This window comes from Orycteropus afer, unplaced genomic scaffold, assembly GCF_000298275.1.
Source record: "Orycteropus afer afer isolate SDZICR_OR568_19922 unplaced genomic scaffold, OryAfe1.0 scaffold00666, whole genome shotgun sequence".
Lineage (NCBI taxonomy): Eukaryota > Metazoa > Chordata > Mammalia > Tubulidentata > Orycteropodidae > Orycteropus > Orycteropus afer.
This window is the reverse complement of record NW_006922253.1, coordinates 720,664-747,225: the sequence shown is the minus strand read 5'-3', so window position 1 is coordinate 747,225 and position 26,562 is coordinate 720,664. Positions and strand designations below refer to the sequence as shown.

Here is a 26,562-nt window from a genome sequence, read left to right as displayed (position 1 = left end):
TTAATTTTTTTTTAATGCAAACATATAAGAAATACACAGAGATAAGTATCTCATTATCTGAAATACAATATTACTATATAACTCAAATATTAATTTGGAGAGTCCCTATTGAAAAAAAATGTTCCTTAATTTGGACACAAATTTGTGCCAATTTTTCCTAACCATTTTTCAGTGTCTTGGTAGAGTAGCAAGAAGAAATTATATCTCCAACTTGTGACTCTTGGTTTTACCTTCATTGTTAGGGCACATGAGGTATCTGAATAAACTATTGAGACTGGCATCATTGAGCAGAATTACTATGTACGTGAAAGCATCCATTCCCCATGTTAGATACATGATACTGAGTTATTCTGTAGATTCAGGCTGTTATATTACTACTTAGATTCCCAAACCTGAATAATATCATTACTCGATATGACTCTTCTAAAGATATCTTTCCAAATTTTTTTTTTCCTGCCAATTTGTATTTACCTTGAAACATCATTTTAAAAAAATGTATTTCATAATTTCACCATGCAGATATTTTCCCCACTGTCCTACCAAATGACATATTGCATTGGGCAAATCTGCTGCAAAAGACCTCTTCAAAGAGTTTAAAAACACAGATATCACTTTGAAGACTAAGGTGCACCTGATCTAAGCCATGGTATTTTCAGTACCTTTATATGCATGTGAGAGCTGGACAACGAATAAAGGAGACAGCAGAAGAATTGAATGCATTGGAATCATGATGTTGGTGAAGAATATTGTGTGTACTATGTGGACTGCTAGGGGAATGAACAAATATTTCTTGGGGGAAGTACAGCTGGAATGCTTAGAAGTGAGAATGCCCAGACATTGTTTCTCATACTGTGGTCATGTTGTCAAGAAGACCCCAGTCCTTGGAGAAGGATGTCATGATGGGTAAAGAAAAGAGTGAGTGAAGAGCAGGAAGACTCTTAAAGAGGTAGGTTGACACAATGTGTGTAGCAATGGGCTCAAGCACAGCGAGGATTGTGAGGATGGCATTGGACTGGGCAGTGTTTCATCCTGTTATACATGGGGTCACTATGAGTCAAAACTGACTGGAGGGCACCTAGCAGCACACATACATAGTTACAGAACTGCAATAATTTTGCAACACTTCACTTATTCTGGTTTTCATTCTGCATTGGCAGATGATTTTTCCCATATAAATATCTATCATGGATTTTTTTACCACTTGTAAATTAATTTATCAAAATCATAATGTATTTTTAAAACTTTTTTTTATTCCTTTATGTTGTTTTCAATCTTTCACTACCATAAATAGCTTTTGAATGAACCTTTTCTCATACGTAGTCTTCATTTTTAGTTAGTTCAGCAAGTAAATTTCCAAGGGATTACTAAGGCAAAAAATGAAATTATTTTCATAATTACTGATAACTATTTTCAAATAAGGGAGCCCTGATAGCATAGTGCCTAAGGCACTTGACTGCTAACCAGAAGGCTGGCGGTTCAAACCCACCAGCCACTCCTCGGAAGGAAGATGGGGCAATCTACTTCCGAAATGATATTGCCTTGGAAACCCAAGGAGGGGTCGCTATAAGTCGGGTCAGACTCGACGGCACAAAGCAACAACAACAACAACATTTTCAATTGAAAGAGCTTCCGTGCCTCAGTAGTTAAGGAATTTGGCTGCTAATTAAAAGTTCAGAGATTTAACTGACCAGTCACTCCACAGAAGAAAGATGAGGCAGTCTGTTTCTGTAGGGCTTGTTGTTGCTTTGTGCCTCCAGTCAGACCCGACTCATAGATACCCCACCTTGGGTTTCCAAGGCAGTGTGACTACGGAAGTAGATTGCCCCATCTTCCTTCAAAGGAGTGGCTGGGGGGTTTGAACCGCCAGACTCCTGGTTAGCAGTCAAGTGTAGAGCTTAGAGCCTTGGAAATCCCATGGGGCAGTTCTATTCTGTCCTATAGGGTTACTGTCAGTAAAAATACTTGATTGAAGTATGTTTGCTTTCTTTTCATTCTTGGACAAATAACTTTCCAATTTTATCAATATTTATTAGAAATTTTTTAATTCTGTAATGAGTATATTCACATAATGAAATATCCAATTTGTACAATAAATTACAGGTTTGAAAATAAAAGTATTCTAAAATTCATTATTTCTGTACCCCAATTTACAAAGATAATTAATACTTCCTCATGTATCTCTCAATTTTTTCAGGATTATTCATAATTGAATTTGTTTAAATATCCTTTTTATGTGAAAATAGGATTTTTCATATTTTTTGAAAAAATACAGGAATAAGAAAAATTTTTCCAATGAAAATATAACTCGGAGTGTTATCTTATTTTCTTGATGAGTAGAATTATAATTATGATATGCATTCCCTTGATTACTGGTAATAGTATAATGTTTTTTTTACATTTTATATTTTATCTCTGCAAATTACATATATATATATATATCTTTGTCATTTAATTTTGTAATATCTTTTAATTTCAGCTCTTTCCTGCTTTTTTCATGTTTGTGTACCTCAAGTTACAATTTGGGGAGTTATTTTTATCCTGTCTTATATTAGTAGTATAATTTTTAATATTAATCTAGAAGGATTTAGAATTTAGATGAGTTTTGAGATATTCTTTTTTATGATCAATCACCCATTCATCAATGAACCAATAACACCTTCAAATTAACCTTCATATGTGCTAAGAACATATTCTGATCTGTGGTATCTATAGTGGAACATGGAAATAAGTCTTCAAGCTCTTTATAATCAAATTAGAGGGATAGCCTACCTCTGAGTAAACTAATTAATTACATAAAAATTATACACAACCATATATGATAACACCTAGTGAAATGTGGTTCTCAAAGTAGAGAGGACCCTAGGAACAAATTAAGGGTCAGTGAGGGTTCAAAAATGAGAAAGAAATGGAGTTACAGATTTCAATGTATGGAAAGGAAGTTTCCAACTAGGTTCTCTGGTACTAAGGTACTGAATAGGCTTGTACTGAATTTCCCTAACTAGAACATATTTTGCAAAATTAGTAACTCAGATTGTCTCTCTAATAAAGCTGCACAGTATAAATAAAACTTTAAGTTTCATTGTCGCCCAGCCAAAATAATATTAATGTGATAATATTAGTTATCATAAACTAGATGCTCTGGCAGTTCTGACTGATATAAAAGAGAAAGTAAACAGATTATTACTTAATTTTGGTACACTAAATTCCTATTAGGGTCTAAAGCCAAAAAAGTGTGTCATGTGCTGCCATGTGAAGAGCAGTTGGGTTAGCAACTGAGTGAAAGATGGTAAGAAGAGGGAGAAGCATGTATTGTTTTAGGTAAACATAAAGATGACCATCGTAAACACTATACTCTTTAAATAAAAGAGTTGTAAGAGTTAAGTGGGCTGATTGATAATGGACAACCATGAAAGCAGAGTGATGCAATTCCATTTTGTTTTGTTTTAGATAACCAAAGAGGAGATGTGACATCTAAAGATAGGCAAGCAGCACTTTACTAAGATGTACACATTAGCTCAGATCCACAGCTCTTCAAAGTCCTAACACAGGGTTCAACAATTATTTCCTGATGTTCCTGAACTATCCCACCTGCCTGATATTGGAGGACACCACAGTATGGCAACTTGCTATTTGTTCTTCTCCAGTATCCTTAATATTCACTTTATCTAGTGAAATGTTAACAATTCAAATTATACCTTGCCCTAAAGCTCTGTATCTGCCCCACAAGACTTCTCTTTCTTCCCATACATATAGACATCTACCTCTATCTCCTATGCCATATATTATTATGTACTTTATAAAATATAGTGCCTAAGGCATTGACTGCTAACCAGAAGGCTGGAGGATCAAACCCACCAGACCCTCCTTGGAAGGAAGGTTGGGCAATCTACTTCCATAGTGATACTGCCTCAGAAACCCAAGGAGGGGTCGTTATGAGTCAAATAGACTGGACACCAGTAAGTTGCTTTTTTGTTTAAATATGTATTGAATTGAATAAGGTAATCCTAGATTATATATCCTCCTGTCACATTAATTTAAACAAAATTCTCACTTTTGTTATTTCATTTGACCTGCACATTTTTTGGCAAGGTAAATGTGGCCATTTGCATTGTTTTCCTTATGTAACTGATTGGTCTATGGAAGAGTGTTTTGCTAAATATAATCAGGCCTTAATGAAGATTAGATGCTACTAGACAACTTCTTTCCTCGGAAGGAAGTTTGGGCAATCCTACTTCCGTAGTGATACTGCCTCGGAAACCCAAGGAGTGGTCGCTATGAGTCAGGGCCGACTCGACGGCACATAACAACAACAACAACAGACAACTTCTTTCTCTAGCATTTAATGTATTAGCTTATACATCATTAAATCCCAACTACCCATGTAGACTTCATTCTAGAAAGGAACCTTAAATTTCTACTCTGACTCCAAAATCAACCATTATAAACTTTATGGTGGGACAAATATCAAAGCAGAGAATGAGGTATAAGACAAATACTAGTGAACAGAGGAAAAGGGCTGAGACTCCATGAAGTTAAAGCAAGAGAGATGAGAGGGACAGAGAACACATGCCAAGGGAGGAAGAAGAACGAGGGGCTGGGATACAGAAAGAGATATGGCAGAGGGAAACAAAGAATGTTATTGAGGATAGTGTGACCTAAATTTCATCACAGAGTTCAACCTTTTTTTTTTGTCCACGACCTACAGCTCTACCATTTTCCCCAAAAGCTGAAAGGGGGTGCCGTTATAGGTCATTGTAGGCCTTAAAAATCCAAGAAAAGTGTGTGGAATTGCAGCCTTCCTTTGTATATCTTGTCCCAGAAACATCGCCCCTGAACTTCAACCTCTTTATACAAGGGAACCTCCAAGAATAGTAGTGTCGGCCAAGCTGGCTTCAATGGCATGGTGCAGTTGATATTCCCTTGTTTGAGCAGAAAGACTTTACAGATAATGTAGCTTTACTCTGAGACCAGGGAAAGCTTAGGAATCCTGGACTATAACTATTTGTTGGTAGAAATACTCTGTAGGAGGTGCGTACTTTTCAGAACACAGACTGAGTACTGAGTCCATCAGAGTATGGATTCCACCAGATCAGTTTTGTGTAGGTGTTGTGAAGAAATATTCAGACAGATTGGAGAAACTTACCTCTTTACTTCTGAACAGATACATGACTTCCCATAAAGTATATTTATTCATATCTTCAGCTTTAATTCACTTAGAAGATGAGTCATGTGAAGCCCAACTGAAGCATGAAAACCATACTTCCCTGTCATTTATTGATGCTTTCTATAGCAGAGATCATGTAGAGTGAGGAGTTTACGTAGAGAGGTACCTTGTATGTGTAGACTTTGCATGCTTTCGCTCCAGAAGCAGCCACTTAGACAAAAACAGTGGCTCAACAACATTGAACAATGCAGCTCAAAAAAAAAAAAAAAAAAAAGTTAATCAATCTGGTTCTTGAAAACTTCTTTACCAAAGAAACTATTTTGGAAAACTGAAAGAAAATTGTCTTAGGTGTCAGTTCCCTTCCCACAGTTTCTTTTGGAAAAACGTTTCTCTCTTCACTGGATGAAAAGTTTATAGTAACGTCCACAAAGGTTTAGAAATGTCTGCTGCAGGCTCTCTGCCTCAGGAGCTACGAAGAAACCACTACTCCCAGCCCGGTCCCTAAGGATGGTCCAATGAGCTACCCAGCTAGACAGTCCAAGAGAAAAAGCAAACCCTTGGGCCAATTAGTTAAACTCCAAAGTACCCTGATGCAAAGTACCCTGATGATGTGAAGAAGCCGCAATTCTGTATGAGTGGTTAGCCCCATCTTTTCTAGAACGTGAAAATCTTGAAGCCGGTTAAAGGCTCAGAGAAATGAAATATGTGTGGCAATCATGAATTCTGGTTTCACCATTTAAGTATTATGCGAACATAAACAAACAGAGTGAGAGAATCATCAGGAAGGGTTTTGGTGAGTCATTTAAAGTCTATGAGCCTTAGTGTGCCCATCAAATAAATGAGAACAAGAAGATTTAACTTTAAAAAGGTCCTATAAAAATGAAAAGAAAGAGTCCTTGGCTCAATTAAGTGCAAAAAAATTAATTTTAAATCATAGGAACATTAAAAACAAATATTTAAATTGTTTTTGTTAATTTTTCTTAAACATAGATTTGAGGCCCAGAGATGGAAAATATGTCACCTAATTTCACACAGCTAATTAGGTGGCATAGTGCCTAAGGAGTTTGACTGCTAACCACTGGGCTGGTGGCTCAAACCCACCAGCCACTAGGAAGGAAGACTGGGCAATCAACTTCCATAGAAATACTGTCTCAGAGACCCAAGGAGGGTCACTATGAGTTGGATTCCACTTGATGGCGGTATTAGGTCACTTAGTAACAGAACTGAGCCTAGAATCCAAATTTCTTAATTGCAAGACTAAAGCTCTTTTATTTTAATAAGATATGTACAATAATGCCATAAACTTTTTTGGCTTAGAAAATGACAACAGCCAAAGGAGGAGCCCCTGGGTGGTGGACATGGTTAAGCACTCAAATTGTAATTGAAATATTGATGGATCAAAAGCTCCCAGAGGCCTGGGAAGAAATGCCTAGTAAAAGGCTTCTAGAAAGCCCCAGCGTCGAAACCCCTAAGGAGTGCAATTCTATTCTACATGCACGGGGTTGCCGTGAGTTGGAATCAACTTGAAGGCAAGTGTGTGTGCGGGGAAGTTTCAGAGGAGACTCTGAACTGCCCACAGGCAAGAAGCTAAGTAAATGATGTCTTGAAGTTCTTTGAACTTCTGAGCTGGTGAACTGAACTTTAAGTGTTCATTAAATATTCCTTGTGAACTGAATGACTGGGTTATTTAACTGGACTCCAGCTTTTGCCAGGGTGTTACGGAATGCAGTTCATCATGAGAACATTCTTTTATGGGAACTGAGAATAGATAATAACTGAGATAATTTGAGTTTTGATCCACTTGTTCCACACATAGTTTTAGGATGAAAAAGAGACCTACTTAAACCTTGTTCATTTAAGTTTGTATCTTATCAAGGTAAGATTTCAACAAATAATTCAGAAACTCTGGCAAGATTCAAACCCAACTAATAAAATGAAAAACTGAAGCAAGAGATTATATTATTGGAATCAAAAATACTTTCAGAATAAAATTGGTATCATTTATAACCACATTTATTTTTGCTGAGGATAGAGGAAGGACTGGAGAATGAGGAGAAGCATACGTAGAGGATAATGCCTTTATTTCCTATTTGAATCTTTATGTGGAGATTAGAAAACAATTAGGGTATAGAAATTAGGGCATACTTGAAATATGATTTCTCAGTGTTGTTAAAATATGATCTATGATTATTTTCAAAAGCAAAGGACTAATCTCAGCCATAACTACAGTCATCTTGCCAAACAACATTTTAGTGGATGAATATTGCAGATACTTTTAAAGTTGAATAGAGGAAGAGATCTCACTTATCTTTGTTGGCTCAGTAGATCTTTACTGAGCTTCTGGGACAGGCTGTTCTAGACACTACTGATACATCACTGAGCCATGTAGAAAAACAGCTTGGCTCACAGTTTAGTCTGTAAGAGCAGGCAGATAAAGTGCAATAAGTAAATAAACTGTTCAGTAGGTCTGAAGGTGATAAATGCTGTAGTAAAATAAAGAGTAAATAAGAGAGGTTACAAAAGTCAGGGTTAGGATTGCTATTTTTAAAAACTTAGGCAGAGTTCAGATGTGTCTGAATGTAAAAGATCTCTTTATTGACTAATAGTAAATAGAATTACTTTCAGTTGGGTAGACAAAGTCAACACAATACAAATCACCAACTAAAATGAATGCAATCCTCTTTTGAAATTTACTTTTTACTCTCAGATACGTCTGACTTCTATTCACCCTGTTGTCGGCTTGCTACACCTATGTTGACTTTCCTAGGTAAGTGATCTCTAAAAGGTTTCCTTTGATTGAAATTAAATGAAAGATACTCATCAATGGTTCCTTTAGGAAATCTACCTCCCTTCCTCTCCCACAGATGATTGCTATGGGATGGTCACCTGACCCAAAAAGGAATGGATCCATAGGCAGAATATGGTCAGTCAAGTTTTACCTCTGAAGAAATTCACAAAGTGATCCCTATCTGCAGTGGATAATAATAGGCCCATGTTAAAAGATGGAGTTACGTGTGTTAAGAGCACCTACAGCTGAGTTTCTGTGAGCGTGCTCATCTCTGCCCTTCCTGAGTCCTGTTTATTTGCTTTTGCATCAGATTGCCAGGATTACCTTTCATTGTCATTGAGTCAATTCTAATTTTAGACACCCTAAAAGACAGAGTAGAACTGCATCATCGGGTTTCCAAAGTTGTAATCTCTACAGAAGTAGCCACATCTTTCTCCCATGGAACAGACCGTGGGAACCATCTGCCTCTTTTTAGTTAGTAGCCAAATGCTAAACCACAGTGCCACCAGGGCTCCTAAACTGAGCTCAGTGTCTTAACAATAAACCTTTTTTTTCAGTTTAAATAGTTTCAGTAAATTTCTGCTCCTAAAAGGAAAGTTGAGCAATCTACTTCCATAGTGATACTGCTTCGGAAATCCAAGGAGGGGTCGCTATCAGTCAGGTCCAACTCGAAGGCACATAACAACAACAAGAACAATCTCTAAGATATATTTTTTCTTTCTTCCATGGAAGTTTTTCAAAGCATTGTGTAAATGGTAAACAATTTAATAGAAAATATGATTCCTCTCTATTATTGATAGCTTTTCATTATTATATTCTACATAAGGATAAAACTCAACCCTATTTAGTTTAAGCGGATACTAAGCTGCCATGTCCAAGATGGTGAGTGATGTGAGGGTAGAAATTGCATTTCCTGGCCTCCCCATCAGTGTTCCTCTACTGCATTTTATTACCTTCTCTCTTACTAGGTCCTCCCTTATAAATTCTTATCTAAACACACTTTTATTTCTTTCTTTTGATGTTTGAAGTTCAGTATTTTATTTTTCATCAGAAACCACCACCAATCTGGTCCACAATATCCTCATAGAATTTTTAACATCCTTATTCCTGAAAGTGTAAATCAAAGGATTGAGCAGAGGAGTTAGGATGGTACAAAATATGGCCACCATCTTATCGAAGGAGAAAGCATATGGAGGCCGTGCATACTCAAATATACATGGAACAAAGAACAAAACCACAACAGTAATGTGAGATCCACATGTGGAAAGAGCTTTTCGACGACCTTCAGAGCTATGAGTTCTCAGTGAGAACAAAATGACACAATAGGAAATGAGTAACAAGGTGAAGTTGATGATGCAGATGAACCCACTATTGGCAACTACCAAAAGGCCGAGGACATAAGTGTCAGTGCAGGCAAGCTCCAATAATGGGTACAAATCACACATGAAATGATCAATGACATTAGGGCCACAGAAGGGCAGGTGGACAGTAAAGAGAATTTGAATCGTGGAATGCAATAAGCCCCCTGTCCAGGCTACCCCCATCAGAATGCCACAGAGCTTCCAGTTCATGATAGAGGTGTAGTGCAAGGGCTTGCAAATAGCCACATAGTGGTCATAGGCCATGGTGGTGAGGACGATCACCTCCACTCCAGCTAAGAAGTGTTCAGCGAAGAGCTGAGTCATGCAGCCCTTGAAGGAGATGGTTTTTCTCTCATAGAGTGAGTCCACAATCATCTTCGGGGCAATAACGGAGGAGAAGCTTGCATCCAGGAAGGATAGGAAAACCAGAAAGAAGTACATGGGGGAGCCCATGAGTGCCGGGGTGCTGATGATGGTCACAACAATTAGCATATTTGCCCCAACAGTTGCAACGTAGATAAACAAAAATACAACAAATACTATTTTCTGAACATTTGGATTCTGTGAAAGCCCCAAGAGTACAAACTCTGTTACAAAACTTTGATTTTGCATGATTTCAGAGAACACGGTGAAAGCTACCACAGTGACCATATGGAATCTGAAAGTATGAGAAAGAGATGGTTGCCTTAAACTGGTTGGTGGTATTAGCATATTCATCAACAGGCTGGTATATCCATAAGCAAAGTATTTTAAGTGCTTTTGTTTTCGTTAAGAATACAAAATTAGAAATGTGATGAAGGTGGTAGTGAGACATCAGGCAGAACAAGGTTAAATACTTTAAAATAATCACAGTTTCAATGTAACAGAAGGAAAATATCCGTATGTGGTAGGGACGACAAAGAGTGTTTATCTTAGGTGCCAACTCCCAATAGTTAGTAGTGGCTTCCTAGAGTGGATTGCTGAGAAGGGTTCTGAAGCATATCAAAGCTCTGATGAAAGAGCACTGGAATGCAATAGTCATGTCAGCCACCAGTATGGTATGACTTGCATGAGAAATGCATCTCTCATCAGGGGGCTGTCTTATCTACAAATAAAGGAAGAGATAGCATTCAGTTTAAGAGGCACTTGGAATCATGCTTATTCCCCCACACATTTCTTTAAAAGTCTGAACTGAACTGGGTCTTTAAAATGAATTAATCTTTATGGAAGTAGGTTGCCCCATTTTTCTTCCATGGAGCGACTCGTGGGTTTGAACTGCCAACCTTCTGGTTATCAGTCAAATGCCTTAGGCACTGTTGTTGTTGTTGTTGTTGTTATATGCCGTCGAGTCAGACCCAACTCCAGGTTTCCGGAGCAGTATCACTACGGAAGTGGATTGCCCCATCTTCCTTCCAAGGAGTGGCTGGTGGATTTGAACTGCCAGCCTTCTGGTTAGTAGTCAAGTGCCTTTAGGCACTATGCTACCAGAGCTCCTGCCTTAGGCACTACACCACTAGAATTCCTTAAAATGAACTAATATTTACAGAAAATAAAGGCCAATGGAAAAGTGTCTAGCTCTATGCTTAACAAATAATAAATCTACATTGTGTTGTGTTGTTTTTTTTCAAATCTTCATTTAAAATGAAAATAGATGCTGATAAAAATAAAAATCCCTACTTCAGAGTGATGTGCTGATGGCTAAGTGGAATAATGCAAGAAGAAATTGCTCAGTGCCTACTCTGCAGGATACAGTCCATGTCAGATCTTACTATTCCTATTGTATTGATAGTAAACTCTTACTTCGAGAGGTGAAGTTCTAAATATTAACAAAAGATGGATCTAAGATTTTTTGGTGTCAAAATCAAAGTCCATTCCACTGCATCAATAAGGAAAGTGATATGAATATTTCTTCACTAAGGAGAATCTTAAACCAAGAATGGCCTTTCTACAGTCTCCATTCACTTCTCAAGCTGAAAACTTTCTAATTCTTTTGTTCATGTATAAATGTGACACTTCAGGGGAAGAAACTGCAAATGATTTCTAATCAGAATGCAATGGTCCCACCATGTACATGCACATCATAGAGATGTACAAACAGAAAACAACCGTATAAGTAAGTAATAGAAACATGTGGAATATAAACCAATCTTACAGTTTTATTAATTATTAACCAATTATTTTTGCAACATGAACCAATATGATCAAGTAAAACTCCTCTGTTTCCACATTTATAACTTTATTTAAAATAGTTTGTATAGGCCTTACCTGAACATTTCACAAGATTATGATGTAGGCCAATTTGAAAATGTGAAGATGTTGCTTATGATAAAGAAGTGTTACAAATTATTAGTGTTACTTCACTCAGTAAGGCAGCTGCTTTGCCAATGGAAAGCATTTCCATTAGGCAACCAAATAATTACTTCGATTTTTGACTTAATTTTCCAAAGGTACACTCAGCTTTGAAGGATGTTTGTGTCTTTACCTGTATACATAACAGAAACTTATCAGTCAAATAGCATACATAATTGTATGTTTAGTAAAGATATGAGCAAAGGAATAGTGGGGCTTATTGTGAGAATTAGCAATAAACTGATTTTCTTGAATGCCACTTGAATTAACAAGTAAAACAAACATACCATAGTATTGGTCTTATGTTTGCTTGTTTTATAACAACCATTCTGTTATTTCCTCAGGGTCCTAGGTGATCCTAAATGTGCCAGCTGTCTTAACTCCATAACCAGCTACAAGCTATCACTCAAAAGACAAAGAGTATGCAATAAATATAATCAGGTCATTGTGATTTACAACCATCTTTTATTTAAAAGATGGGGATTTTGTGGGGATTGCACTCAATGTCATGAAACAAAATGTGCATACGCAAAACCAAAGCTCATTAGAGAAAGGTAATATTCATGCAGATTTTACAAACTGTGTCTATAGGGTGGCCCAATAAGTAGAAATATGGGGACCCATGCTTGTCACTTTTCATGCACATGGATAGACTGGAAGGTACCATTCCTAAAGGAAGGGGAGGAACAGCCTAGGACCAATCATTAGAATTAACAGAACCAGTGACAAAGATATATTATTACTGTTAGAATCAAGATTGCTTAGTAAATTTAGAGCAGTCGAATAAAAATTATCTAGGTAGCAAGAATATCAATATATGATCTAACCATGGTCAGTTTAGTCTATGACCAAAGCGGAGAGACAATGAAGTGAAATGTGTAAGAATATCAACTCCAGCCTCATACAGACCTAGATACACATCCAAGTTCTTCTATTGAGTTATGTGTCAGGAAATAAGTTATTTAAAACCCTTGGTTTCCACATCTGGAAGGTATGTATAACATGAATGCTACTGAAAGGGTAATGATAATCTTTGAATGGATACATTGATATACTCACAAGTTGCACAGGTATGGGAAGATGAAAGGGGCTATATTGACAAATATATGTAGGTTTGACAGAGGCTATTTCTACATAGGTATTTATATGTGACTCAAATATATCTTTAAATATAGTAGAACATACAGAGGGCAAAGTTACGAAAACCACAACCAAACATCTTGAGGGAATGAGTTGCTGGGCCTGGGTGCTCAGGATCCTAGTCTGTAGACCTCAAAGTCAATTGGCATACCACAGTCAATACAGACAATGTTCCCCATTCTACTTCGGTGAGCAGTGTAGTGACAGAGGTCTTGAAAGCTAGTGACTGGCACTCTAAGGTCTAAGTATTGCTCTTTCTTCATCCACAGCAAAGAAGCGTGAAGAGCATCAAAGCTGCATGAAAACAACTAGTCCAAAGGCTAGTGAGCCACATGAACCCCAGCCTCCATGACCCTGAGTCCAGAAGAACTAGATGGTGTCCGTCTACCACTATTGACTGCTCTGAAAGCCGTCATAGTATAAAGTTGTGGATATATTGGGGAAAAAAGATGCAGAACAGAACTCAAAATCTTCAAAAAGAACAGGCTTACTGGTTGGTAGATACTGGTAGAACCCCCAAGATTGGCACTTATTCACCCTTCAAGCCTGGAATTGAACTCACTCCTTGTGGCTCAATTTTTAGCCAAAAAATAGGCAAATAAGGTGAAGAGCAACACCAGATGGTACATGCTCCTTTGAACAATCAACCACAGGAGAGCAAAAGGATCTGCATGGAGCATAAAGCACTAAGAGCATAAAGCATACAGCATCTGCATAGAGACAGAGTTCAGGAGTGAAGAAGGAATAGGAAAGGAGGGTGAATGGAGACAGGCAACACAGGAAGGAAATGGGATAAGTGTGTTTCATTGTGGGGATTGCACTCAATGTCATGAAACAAAATGTGCATAAATTATTGAATGAAAAACAACTCTGCTGTGTAAACTTTCACCCAAATCAAATAAAAAGTTAAAAAATGATGCATATTGATAGGATGAGAACATAATATACATGAAAACATTCAATAGGAGCTCAAGCCCCCAGACCACTGACACAGAAAAGAATTATCAACATTTTTACTTACATTTAATTCCCGCTTTACCATGAACAGGGCTGATAAGTATTTATTTTGCTAAACTCTTTAACTTATCCTTTTATTAATTTAAAAATATAAATTATTTTGTTTGGTCACAGTGAATATGCTAATTTTTTTAAAAGCATAACACTTTTACAGGACCTTTGTATTACCTTAATAGCCCTCTAACCCATATGAGTCCACTTCTACTTTAGATATCTGCTTTTTACAAAGAAAATAAAATTAGCTGTATATTACTCTATACTAATGAGGTGGTGCTGTGCTTAAAGTATTGCTCTGCTAATCAAAATGTCTGTGGTTTGAATACACCAGCCACTGGGTAGGAGAAAGATGAGGCAGCCTGATTCCTTAGAGGTTTAAGCTTGGAAGTCCTATGGGCAGTTCTACTCTGTCCTACAAGATCGTGATGAGTTGGAGTCAATTCAATGGCAGTGGGTTTCATTTTCTGGTAATCTATATTAATAATTGAATAATTCTTAATCTTTCCACATTCACTATATGGGAAGTGTCAAGAGAACTAATTTTAGTACTAAAATGTTCATTAGATATAGACAAATCACCACTGTGTCTTCAGATAAATAAAATTTCCCAAATTAACATTAAAATGTTGGCATGGAGAATAAAATTTCCTCATTGGCTATGATCTAAGGTTTATAATTTTAAGTCATTTAAAAGATAAAGGGTTTGAGTTGGATCCTAGAAAAGAGAAAGGACCAAACCAAACCCATTGGAGAATGTTTTGACTCACAGAGACCCCCACTGGTTTCACCAAGCCTATAGATCTTTGCGGAACTAGACTGCCTCATTTTCCTCCCAAAGAGCAGCTGGTGGTGGGTTTGAGCAGCTGATATTCTAATTGGAAGCCCAATACCTTACCTACTATGCCACCAGAGCTCCTTAGAAAAAGGACAGTAGTGGAAAAAGTAAGTAATTAGGAATAAAGTCTGGAATTTAATAGTTGTTGCTGTTGCTATTGTTAGGTGACCAGAACATACAACAGAATGAAACACTGCCCGGTCCTGTTCCAGACTCAAAATACTTGCTATTCTCAAGCCCATCATTACAGCCACTGTGTCTATCCATCTCGTTGAGGGCCTTCCCATTTGTCACTGACCTTCCACTTTACCAAACATGGTATCTTTCTCCAGGCAATGCTCCCTTCTGAAAACACGACCAGAGTAAGTCAAATGAAGTCTAGCCATTCTCATTTCTAAGGAGAATTCTGGCTGCATTTCTTCCAGGACAGATTTGTTAGTTCTTGTGGCAGTCCATGGTACTTTCAGTATCTTTTGCCAACACCACAACTCAAAAGCATCAACTCTTATTTGGTATTCCTAATTCATTGTCCAGCTCTCATATGTATATAAGGCGATTGAAAATACCATGGCTTGGGTCAGGCACACCTTAGTCTTCAGGAACATCTTTGCTTTTGAGCACTTTAAAGAGGTATTTTGCAGCAGATTTGCTCAGTACAATACATCATCTTAAGTCTTAACTGCTGCTTCAATGGGTGTTGATTGTGGAACCATGTAATATAAAATCATTGACAGCTTCAAACTTTTCTCCATTTACCATGATGCTGCCTATTGACCCAGTTGTGAGGATTTTCATTTTTATGTTGAGATGTAATCCATATTGAAGACTGTAGTCCCTGAACTTCATCAGTAAGTGCTTCAAGTCATCCTCACTTTCAGCAAGCAAAGTTGTTGCATCTGCATATTGCAGGTTGTTAATTAGTCTTCCTCCAACCCTGATGCCACACTCTTCGTCATATAATCCAGTTTCTTGGATGATTTGCTCAGCATACAGATTGAATAAATATGGTGAAAGGATACAACCCTGACTCACTCCCTTCCTGATTTTAAAGCATGCAGTATCCCCTTGTTTGTTTGAACAACAGCCTCCTGGTCTATGTACATGTTCCTCATGAGTACAATTAAGTGTTCTGGAATTCTCATTCTTCTCAATGTTATCCATAATTTGTTATGATCCACACAATCAAATGCTTTTAGTAGTAGTGTCCCAATATTTGTTTCATAGCTTTTATAAATATACTCACAGTTACATATGATGTTAACATCACAGGGAGCTGGATGAGGAATACACAAGAACTCTGCACACTATCTTTGCAACTTCCCTGTAAGTCCAAAATTACTTAAAACTAAAATTGTATTTATTTATTCATTTATTTATTCAAGGTAATTGTTCTGTTTCTGCTATCCAAAAGATTCCCATCCAGATTCATTACTGAATAGCCATGTGACCTTGTGAACCACAGGGCTAGCTGTGAACTCTGGGCTCTAGGCATGTCTTTGGGCTGTGACTTTGGAAGTTTGCTCTCTTACCTCTTCTGTGCCTGAAACACTAAGCCTCAGTGTTGTCTACCATATAACAGGGGTGGTTACACTTGCTCAAGTTACGTTTCTCACAAGTGTCCAATAACACAGTTACTATGAAGGTGACTGGCAAGGTATAAAGTTGTAATATGTAAAATACTGATGTTGGTGATATTTTCAAACAGTAACTAGACAAATAAAGTGAGCTAGAAAATAGATCAGACTTAAGCATAAACTGTGTTTTTAATATAATTTTTTTAAAACTCATACTGATTGCTAAAATTTCAGTGACACTATACCTATCTATGTAATCCTTTTAGAAAACATTTTAGTAAATATTTCCAGATTCCTAATATGTTTGTATCTTTTATGCTAGTTACCCTAACTCTAAATAATTTTAAAAGAAAAATGGGGGGGTATTTTATAACAAGATATGATGCAGTGTCATTTGCAAGAATAAAATTTAAGAAATACCCAGAATATTCAATAATTGTGAGATGTTTATGTAAATCGTACTTCTTCAAATTAAGAGGGAATGAAGCTGTGAATAAAGTGCTATTTAATAATAAAATGATATAGAAGTTGAACCCTCTTTACAATACGAGAAAATGAGAAAAACAAAAGAAATATTTTAATATTGTCCATTTGCATTGAAGTTTTAGTATAATTTTAAAATCTAGAAGGAAATTTATGAAAATGATAGAGATTTCTCTTTTCCATATAGGTGGTTGTTGTTGCTTGCCATCAGGCGGACCCGACTCATAACGACCTCTCCTTGGGATTCCGAGGCAGTATCACTATGGAAGTAGATTGTCCAAGTAGATTGGCTGGTAGGTTTGAACTGCCAGCCTTCTGGTTAGCAAAGAAGTGGGATTTGGAGATAATTTTATGATCTATGCAATAAAATTCATTTACGTAGGTGGAATTATCAAGTTAAAAAATAAGGGTTAAACTGTAACATTAAAAACTTAAGATGATTGTAAACTTTGTATAAATAGCCATGTCATGTGGTCCAGCCTTACCCAGCACCTATACTCACTCTGAGGTCAATTTTAAATTCCTATCTCCATTTTAGGAAGCAGCTTTTTCTGACCATATTTTTCCTAGAGGATGTCATAGTCTTTCTGGATAGCCATATTCTCACACCCTTCAAGGCCAGCCATGAGCTCTGGGCTGTAGGCATCATTTTGGGCTGTGACTTTGGAAGATTACTCTCCTACCTCCTCTCTGCCTATTGCCCACTATTTCCTTCCTATTACTTTTAAGGAAAACAGCAAAATTGATTCTAATGTTAGTCTTTCCCAAAACAATAGAAGCTTCTGTTTCAACTTTGGAGAGTGTATAACATTCAAAATATATGCAGAATTAGTTGTAAGGTTATCATTTTAAGTAGAGTTTTTGAGATTGTTTTACATTTATGTACATATCATCCATGTCTGCATATGTGTATGTATTTCTAAACAAATAAAACATTTCAAATTAAAAGAAAAGATTAACATTCCATTCTTAATTACTTTTGCTAAATTACCCAGTCCTCTGTGGTTTTGAGCCAGGATTATTATTATTATTCATTTCAACAATATGTATTCCTTGTCTGTCTAACTAAGCGTATTGCCTCTCTGAATGCCAGGGCAATCTGTTCACATTCCACATGGTTTTCTCTTCCCCACTGAGGCTCTGCTGAGTTCCTAAGAATCTCATCTTTTATACTGTTGCTATTTCTGGAATTAAAAATTAACAACCTCTCCCTGTTTCCAGCTGTGCCCTTCCTAATAGATGCCTGAGTCTTCCTCATTCTACCTTAGCAGGTTAGTTCATTTTAGGAAATAGACCAAAGGGACCCCAACTAGCACAACAGCAATTCAGAGCGTCCATCTTTTAAACATTCCTGACTATTTTGAGCCAGAAACCTCATGCTGTCTCTGACATCAAATGCACTCAGTGAAAATGTCAAGTCACAAGACTCTGCTGTATTATTTGAATAAATCACTCCTTCTTACTCTTAATGTCCAGCCTTGTGATATATTATAAACACACACACACACACACACACACAGAGTCACCGCTGTCGAGTTGAATCCAATTCATAGCTACCCCTCCTTGGGTTTCTGAGGCAGTACTACTAGGGAAGTAGATTGCCCAACCTTCTTTCTGAGGAATGTCTGGTGGGTTTGAACCTCCAGACTTCTGGTTAGCAGTCAAATGCCTTAGGCACTACACCACCAGAGCTCCCATATTATATACAGGAATTCTGTAAATGATAAAAAAAATATTGAGGTACCATACTCCTATATCAGTATTCTTTATAGCCTCAGACAATCCTACCTTTTGAACTAAAACACCAGGATGGGGAGAGTTTTAGGGGATAATTGATAAGTGAGAATATATTCAGAAAGAATAAGTGAGATGCTATAAATAATGCAAAATACATTCTTGTCACACTCCTAAGTTATTTGGATTTAACTTGAAGATAGACCTAATTTCATTATACTTTAAATAATAAGAAATCTCAAACTAGAAAAATATTTGTATTATAATTGCTGCTATTTGTGGAGCATTTGTTATGCATAGCTACATGTAATTCCACAAATCTTGGTAATATCATTAACCTATTTAAAGATGAGGCATCTGAAAAGCGGAAAGGTGATGTAATTAGCCCAAGTGTACACATTACATGCATTAAATATGGTAGACCGACCACAACACTCAAACTTTAAAGTACTACCTCGCACTTTGAAGCTCCCTCAGAAAATGCAAAAATAGAAATTTAAATCTCACCATGTATCACTTCCTTGAAACTTCTGGTGATGACAATGTCCTATTCTTTATCGAGAAAAGTCCCTTCAATGCCTGGAGAAGAACAGAGGGCTCTTTCCAAGTCTTGTTTCTACATCTAAGAGAGATAGAAAGAGCCTCACAGGCACACAAGACAGAAAATGTTCCCTACTCCTTCCCAAGAGGTGTGTTCAACATGGCCTCAAAGAATAAAGAAACAAGTTTCCTCCTTTAGCTCATCCTGGAATTTAAGAAATTTCCCTGCGAGGTCATGAACCTATAGAACTGCCTCTCAGCTGCCCCCAGGGTTTGAAATTTTTCCCATCAGTCTGATTCTTCAAGACACAGTTTTCTGTGATTTGACTTGCTTAAGTGTTTGCAAAACTTTTCTGTCTCTAACCAATTAAGCTTTTGTGCTTTTTGTTTTCCTTCTTCTTCCTCTTCCTCCTCCTCCTCCTCTTCTTCTTCTTCTTCCTCTTCCTCTTCCTCTTCCTCTTCCTCTTCTTCTTCTTCTTCTTCTTCTTCTAAACTACTTGTGAGTTTCTATTTGAAGATGCTTCCATTTCCCTGTGTGTTCGAGGCTGAAACACTGCACACACGGGGACTGAGATGCCTGTGTTCTTACTAAACACAAGAGCTGAGTTCTGGGATAAGACACAGCATTAATCCATGACAATAGCATGTGCTCTTTTTGGGCTGGCATGACAATGAGTATTGACTGAAGAATAACAGTTTATCTGTAAAAAATCCAAAAGTGTGTAGATCAATCCATTTTTTTCTCCCCTCTCAATATCTGAGTGACATTCCAGCACTTTGAAACTAAAAGCCTGACTTTAGTGGTACAAATGGTTAGTGCACTCAAGCCCACTCTGAGGCAACTCAGAAAAAAGATTTGACTACATCATCCTTACAAATCATAAGTCCTTGGTCACTCTACGGAGCACTGTTCTACTATGGCACTCATACGGGGCCCTGTGAATCAGAATCGTTGCAAAAGCAACTTTTATTTTTTTTTTAAAGAATTTTTCTCTTTTCATTTTATTTGAAAAGATTGAATGATAGATGGATGATGTGTTTACACTGATAGAAAGGAGCATTTTAATTGAGGGAAAATTTGGAGTTGGCCATCAACAGGCTGCTTCAGAAAGGTCCAAACCAAGGATTCAAGGCCCCATATGGTCTTTAAACATTTGACTCTACTATTCATGTAGTTATTCATATCCAGATGAAAAATGAGTCACCAGATAAGTCAAATTAAGGTCCAGAAGCACCTTCTAGTCAATCATGTATAGGATTAAAGAAAAAGTGTTACTTTCCTTTCATTAAAATTTTAAATAATTTCTCTGACAAGAAGAACTGGCCAACATAGACCACACTCCTTATGATCCATGTACAGAAATCCCCAGAGAACTACCCAACACATGGCATGGACCCTGTACAAGGACTGGGTCATCTCTCTTGGTAAAAGCAAGAGGGACACTCAGGGTAAAGGTGTCTTTCCATGCTCTCAACACCCTCAGGACTGTAGACCAGAGGTAGCACCACTATGAGAGCATTGACAGATGAAGGTTAATAAGAGCCCACACACCTAGGCCAATCCCAAGGGGCAGCAGGGGAACATTTTTTATCCCACAACATGCCAGCGGCACTAAATGCAATCATGTGTGTGTGTGAGCATGGGGGGGGTGAAGTTCCAGCTTGCAGAATCCATTTGTTTGTGAGACCACCCAATGAAAACTAGGGTCCCAGTGACAGGACCAGGAATAACGCCATTGGAGCTAAATAAGAGCTCTTTGAGGTTTGTGGTTGACCATCGAGACAAGATAGAATATGGAAGAGCCACCTGAAGAAGAGAAATAAGAAGGAGCCCACACAGTCAGGTCCAAGTTGAGATGCACCATCAGGAAGGCATTATAGACTTCCCAATGTCAGATACTGGAGAACTTAGAAAATTTTGTAGAAGTCATTCCAAAGTGTGGAAATAAGGACAGGGCTCTGTTTATCCAGGTCCATGGACAGTGTTGTTTAAAATGTCACTTCTCCAAACCAATGAACATAAAGTGAGAGTACAAGCCATTTAGAGAGACTGTGAGAAGGAAAATCGTTGTAGATAGAGGGAATAGTCTACATATGTACAAACTTTATAGCAAGAGCATTCATGGTCAATAAGAGGAACAGAAGGAAGTCAGAGAGAGGCATTAAGAGGTCAGCCAAAAGAGAGGAATTCAGAGAGGTGTACCAAGATTAATGCTGCCTGATCTTTAGCAATCGTAAAGTTTTAACTTTGATGTTGAGAAACGTTGAGAGCCATTGCAGTACAGTCAAGTCATGTGCAAGCAGTGAGACAGAGGACCTATGCAAAGTAAAGAGAATTTGGTTGCCTTTGGTAAGGGTCACTGTTGTTGTTAGGTACTATCTAGTCGTCTCTGACTCATAGAGACCCTATAAACAGCAGAACAAAACACTGCCCACTCCTGTGCCAGCTCCACAATCCTGTACAATCCAATGGGCTATACCTCAGCCCATTGTTGCAGCCACTGTGTCAACCCATCTTTTTGAGGGTTTTCACCTTTTTCGTTGACCCTTCACTTTACCAAGCATGGTGTCCTTATCCAGAGAATGGTGTCTTCTGACAACATGATCAAAGCTGTTGTTGTTGTTATGTGCCGTTGAGTTGGGTTTCTGAGGTGCTATCACTATGGAAGTAGATTGCCCAACCTTCCTTCTGAGGAGTGACTGGTGGGTTTGAATCACCAGACTTCTGGTTGGCACTCAAGTGCCTTAGACACTACCCTACCAGAACATGACCATAGCAGGTAAGACGAAGTCTGGCTATTCTTGCTTCCAAGGAGCATTCCTGCTGCACTTCTTCCGGGGACAGATTTGTTAGTTCGTTAGCAATCCATGATACTTTCATCATTCTTTGCCAACACCACAACTCAAAAGTGTCAACTCTTCTTCAGTCTTTCTTATTCATTGTCCAGCTCTCACATGTATATGAGGTGATTGAAAATACCATGGCTTGTGTCAGGTGCACCTTAGTCTTCAAGGAGATATCTTTGCTCTTCAGCACTTGAAAATTGTCCTTCATAGCCGATTTCCGCAGTGCTGTACATTGTCTGGTATCTTGACTGCTGCTTCCATTGGTGTTGATTGTACAATCAAATAATATGAAGTCTTTGAAACTTCAATCATTTCTCCATTTATCATGGTGCTGCTTATTGTTCCAGTTGTGAGGATTTTTGTTCTCTCTATATTGAAGTGTAATACATACTGCAGACTGTAGTCTCTAGTCATCAGTAAGTGCTTCGAGTCATCCTTGCTTTCAGCAAGCAAAGTTGTGTCACCTGTGTATTACAGGTTGTTAATGAGACTTCCTCCAATCCTGAAGCCACATGGTTCTTCATATAATCCACCTTCTCAGATTATTTGCTCAGCATACAGATTGAATAAGGATACTGAAAGGATACAAAGCTGACACACTCCCTTCTTGATTTTAAACCATGCAGTGTTCCCTTGTCTGTTTGAACAATAGCCTCCTTGTCTATGTGCAGGTTCCTCATGAGTACAATTAAGTGTTCTAGAATTCCCATTCTTTTCAATGTTATCCATAATTTGTTATGAACCACACAATTAAATGCTTTGGCATAGTCAATAAAACACAGTTAAACATCTTTCTGGTATTCTTTGCTTTCAGCCAAGATCCATCTGACATCAACAATGGTATCCCTCATTCCACGTCCTCTTCTTAATCCATCTTGCACTGCTGGAAGTTCTCTGTCAATATACTGCTGCAACCATTTTTTAAATTATCTTCAGTAAGATTTTACTTGCATGTGATATTAATGATATTGTTCAATAATTTCCACATTCTGTAGGATCACCTTTCTTTGGAATAGGTACAAATATGGATCTCTTCTAGTCAGTTGGCCAGGTAGCTGTCTTCCAAATCTCTTGGCATAACAAAGTGAGTGGCTCCAGTGGGACATTCATTTGTTGAAACATCTCAGTAGGTATTCCATCAATTCCTGGACCCTTATTTTTTTGCCACTTCTATCAGTGCAGCTTCATTTTCTTCCTTCAATGCCATTGATCCTTGATCATATGCTACATCCTGAAATGGATGAATATCGACCAATTCTTTTTGGTACAGTGACTCTGTGTATTACTTTCATCTCCTTTTGGTGCTTCCTGCATCATTCAATATTTTGCCAATAGAATCTTTAAATAATGCAACTTGAGGCTTAAATTTCTTCTTTAGTTCTTTCAGCTTGAGGAATGCTGAGCATGTTTTTCCCTTTTGATTTTCTAACTTCATGTCTTTGCACCTAACTTTGTCTTTTCCAACTGCTCTTTGAAATCTTCTGTTCAGTTTATTTTCTTATCAATTCTTCCATTTTCTTTAGCTACTCTCCACTCAAGGGCAAGTTTCAGAGTCTCTTCTGACATCCATTTTGGTATTTTCTTCCTTTCTTGTCTTTTTAATGACTTCTTGCTTTCTTCATGGATGATGTTCTTGATGTCATCCCACACTTCTTTTGATTTTTGATCATTGGTTTTCAATGCATCAAATCTATTCTTTAGATGATCTCTAAATTCAGGAGGGATATAATCAAGGTCATATTTTGGCTTTTGTGGACTTGTTTCAATTGTCTTCAACTTTAACTTGCATATGAGCAGTTGATGGTCTGTTCCACAATTAGCTCCTGGTCTTGTTTTCTCTGAAGATATTGAACTTCTCCATCACCTCTTGCCACAGATGTAGTCAATCTGATTCCTGTGTACTCCATCTGGTGAAGTCCACATGTATAGCCACCATTTTTATTGTTGAAAAAAGGTATTTGCAATGAATAATTTGTTAGTCTTACAAAAATTCTATCATGCAGTCTCCATCCAGAGTTATTTCTATCACCAAAGCCAAATTTTCCAACTACCAGTGATTCTTCTTTGCTTCCAACTTTTGCATTCCAGTCACCAGTGATAATCAGCACATCTTGACTGCATTTAGTCAATTTCAGATTGCAGAATTTGGTAAAAATCTTCAATTTCTTCATTTTTGGCTTACTGGTTGGTGTATAAATTTGAATAATAGTAGTATTAACTGGCCTTCTTTGTAGGCATATGGATATTATCTTATCACTGACAATATTATACTTCAGTATAGATTTTGAAACATTCTTTTTGACAATGAATATAATGCTATTCCTCTTCAATTTTTTATTCCAAGCATAGCAGATCATATGGTTGTCTGATTCAAAATGCCCAAAACTAGTCCATTTCAGCTCACTAATGCCTAGAATATCAATCTTTATGCATTTCATTTCATTTTTGACCACTTCCAATTTTCCTTGATTCATACTTTGCACATTCCAGTGATATTTTGAATGTCTTCTGACTTGAGGGTCTCATCTTCTGGTACTATATCAGACAATGCTTCAGGCCCATTGATAAAGTTGTCCAGTAATGCATCAGACAGTCTTTCACTGCTATTCATAAGGTTTTCCCTGGCCAATTCTTTGAGAAGTGGATTATCTCTTCCATCTTCACAGTCTGTCTCAGTACAGAAGCTCCACTAAAATCCACCCACCATGGGCAACCTTGCTAGCATTTGAAACACCTTTGGCACAGCCTCCAGCCTCACAACAACACACAAGCTGCCACAGTATGACAAAATGACAGACAAGTTTGTCTCCCTTAGCTGTTCCAAAACCTCTACACCTACTTCCTGGCCTTCCACATACCTATTTCATCTGTCTACCCTGGCTCCCACTTCCTCCTGCTGGAAGGTGGGGCTCTCTCTCCCCCCTCTTGCTTGTATCCAGCTGTGCACTTTGGCTTCCCACTACTGTCACAGATAATTCATTTATGGTAGTAGTTAAGAATGCAGCAAATAAGTGAATGGGAGCAGATTGATAGATATAGTTTTAAGAGTCTGAACATTATATTTTAATGGTTTAAATTACCTCAATGAAATAAGAATCAAGTTCCTCAAATGTTTTCCATTAAGTTTGATGTTTGTGGTAGTTTCTTTGGTACTTTCTTCAAATTAAAGTATCTTTTTATTTCTACTTCATTAAACTTTTGTATCACAAATATTATTTAATTTGGCAAATACTAATAGAGAGATAAATATATAACTTGCAAGCTAATATTGGTTAATAGCCAGCCCCTATAAAAGTTAAAAAAACAGCATGACCAAGATTTGTTCCAGAATTCAGGATGTTAAAAAAAAAAAAGTCAAGCAATGAATTCTTAAAAAATATGTTTAATGAGTAAGTGTTTTTTTAAGTGAATTAATTTAAGGGAATTTATCTTAGGCTAGGTTCTCTAGAGAACCAAAGCCAGTGAAATTTGTATATGTAGACAGGGGGAGACAGAGACATTTATCTCAAAAAATAGCTCATGCAGTTGTAGAGGAAGGCAAGCCCCAACTCGATAAGTCAGACATTAAGCTGGAGGCTTCTCTGGACTCACATAACTATAGGGTCTGATGAACCCCAAGACTAGCCATCCATGTAACCATCAATATGGCTTCAGAGGGTGATAAATCCAAGATCAGCAGGTAAAATGACGGGCTTTTGACTCACAGGCTGTGAAGGTAGCAATCTCAAGATTGACAGGCAACATGGCAGACCACTGATTCAAGTTCAAATGATGATGAGCCAAATACAAGATCTCCAGCAAAAAGAGACCTTTCCCAGAAGTTTTCTCTGTGTATTGGAAGTAGGCCCACCTCTAAGGAAACTCACTTTTAACTGACTGCCTGCTCATAGCAGTTCTTGCCATGGAGATGATTACATTTTATCAGACCTCATCGTGGGTGATGATTATATTATAACTGCTAAACCATTAGAATCATGGCTCAAGGAAGTTGATGGAAACTTTATTACTGATCCACAGAACAAATAAGAAATTTGTGAGATTTAATTGACAGGTAATATTATATCACGTCAGAACAGTTCATATACGTAATAGAAGATGTAGATTCTGAGTTTACTTTTTTTTTTAACAATTTCAAAAACAAGATAGAAATTTATTCCCCTCTTACATAAAGGAAGCCTGAGGCACCTGATGTGGGGTTGGTATGGCCTCTGCACAACTTTAGGTTACAGGCTCCTTTAATCTTGCTTTTCTATTAACCTTAACACATCCTCATCATCAACATGACTGCTTGAATTCATATCACATTTACACATTCACAGAATTACCATTTACCTTATCTATTATATTTACATTTCATTGGCCAAAACTTAGCTACACCCAGTTACATGGGATACTGGGAAATGTAGTCTTTTAGCTTAACAGCAATGTATATTAAAAAAAAAAGACATCGCCATGGAGTTGAATCTAAAGCAACCCAATAGGACAGAGTACAACTATTTCATAGGATTTCTAGAGTTATGATCTTTATGGAAGTAAGTGTCACATCTTTCTCCAGTGGAGTAGATGGTGAGTTCAAACCACCAACCTATTGGTTAGCAGCCAAGCATTTAATAGAAGCACCAGGGCTACTTTATAATGTGACTAGCTAATATAATATAATATAATATTAGTTTTAGGAGCTCGGGTAGCATAGCACCTAAAGCACTTGACTGCTAACCAGAAGGCTGGCGGTTCAAACCCACCAGCCACTCCTC

General features: G+C 37.5%; 2 protein-coding genes across 2 annotated transcripts in view; both read right to left on the bottom strand.

Annotated features, from left to right (window-relative positions):
- LOC103210910 (olfactory receptor 4C11-like) overlaps positions 1-3,281 on the bottom strand; it is a gene marked incomplete at its 5' end in the record, with an annotated part of 5,849 nt that extends 2,568 nt beyond the window's left edge. The window contains one exon of the mRNA XM_007956823.2: positions 3,246-3,281. Coding sequence (XP_007955014.2) covers positions 3,246-3,281 — 36 coding nt within the window. The remainder of the gene's footprint in view (positions 1-3,245) is intronic.
- A 5,708-nt stretch (positions 3,282-8,989) lies between these two features.
- On the bottom strand, positions 8,990-9,985 carry LOC103210872 (olfactory receptor 4C15-like). The gene has a single exon (XM_007956789.2). It carries the CDS (start codon positions 9,962-9,964, stop codon positions 8,990-8,992), a length of 975 nt encoding a protein of 324 aa, XP_007954980.2. The 5' UTR covers positions 9,965-9,985.
- Positions 9,986-26,562: the final 16,577 nt, after the last annotated feature.

What these genes read in the sequence shown, in the direction of transcription:
- LOC103210872 (XM_007956789.2), bottom strand. Translation starts at nt 9,964, where the DNA reads ATGGTCACTGTGGTAGCTTTCACCGTGTTCTCTGAAATCATGCAAAAT.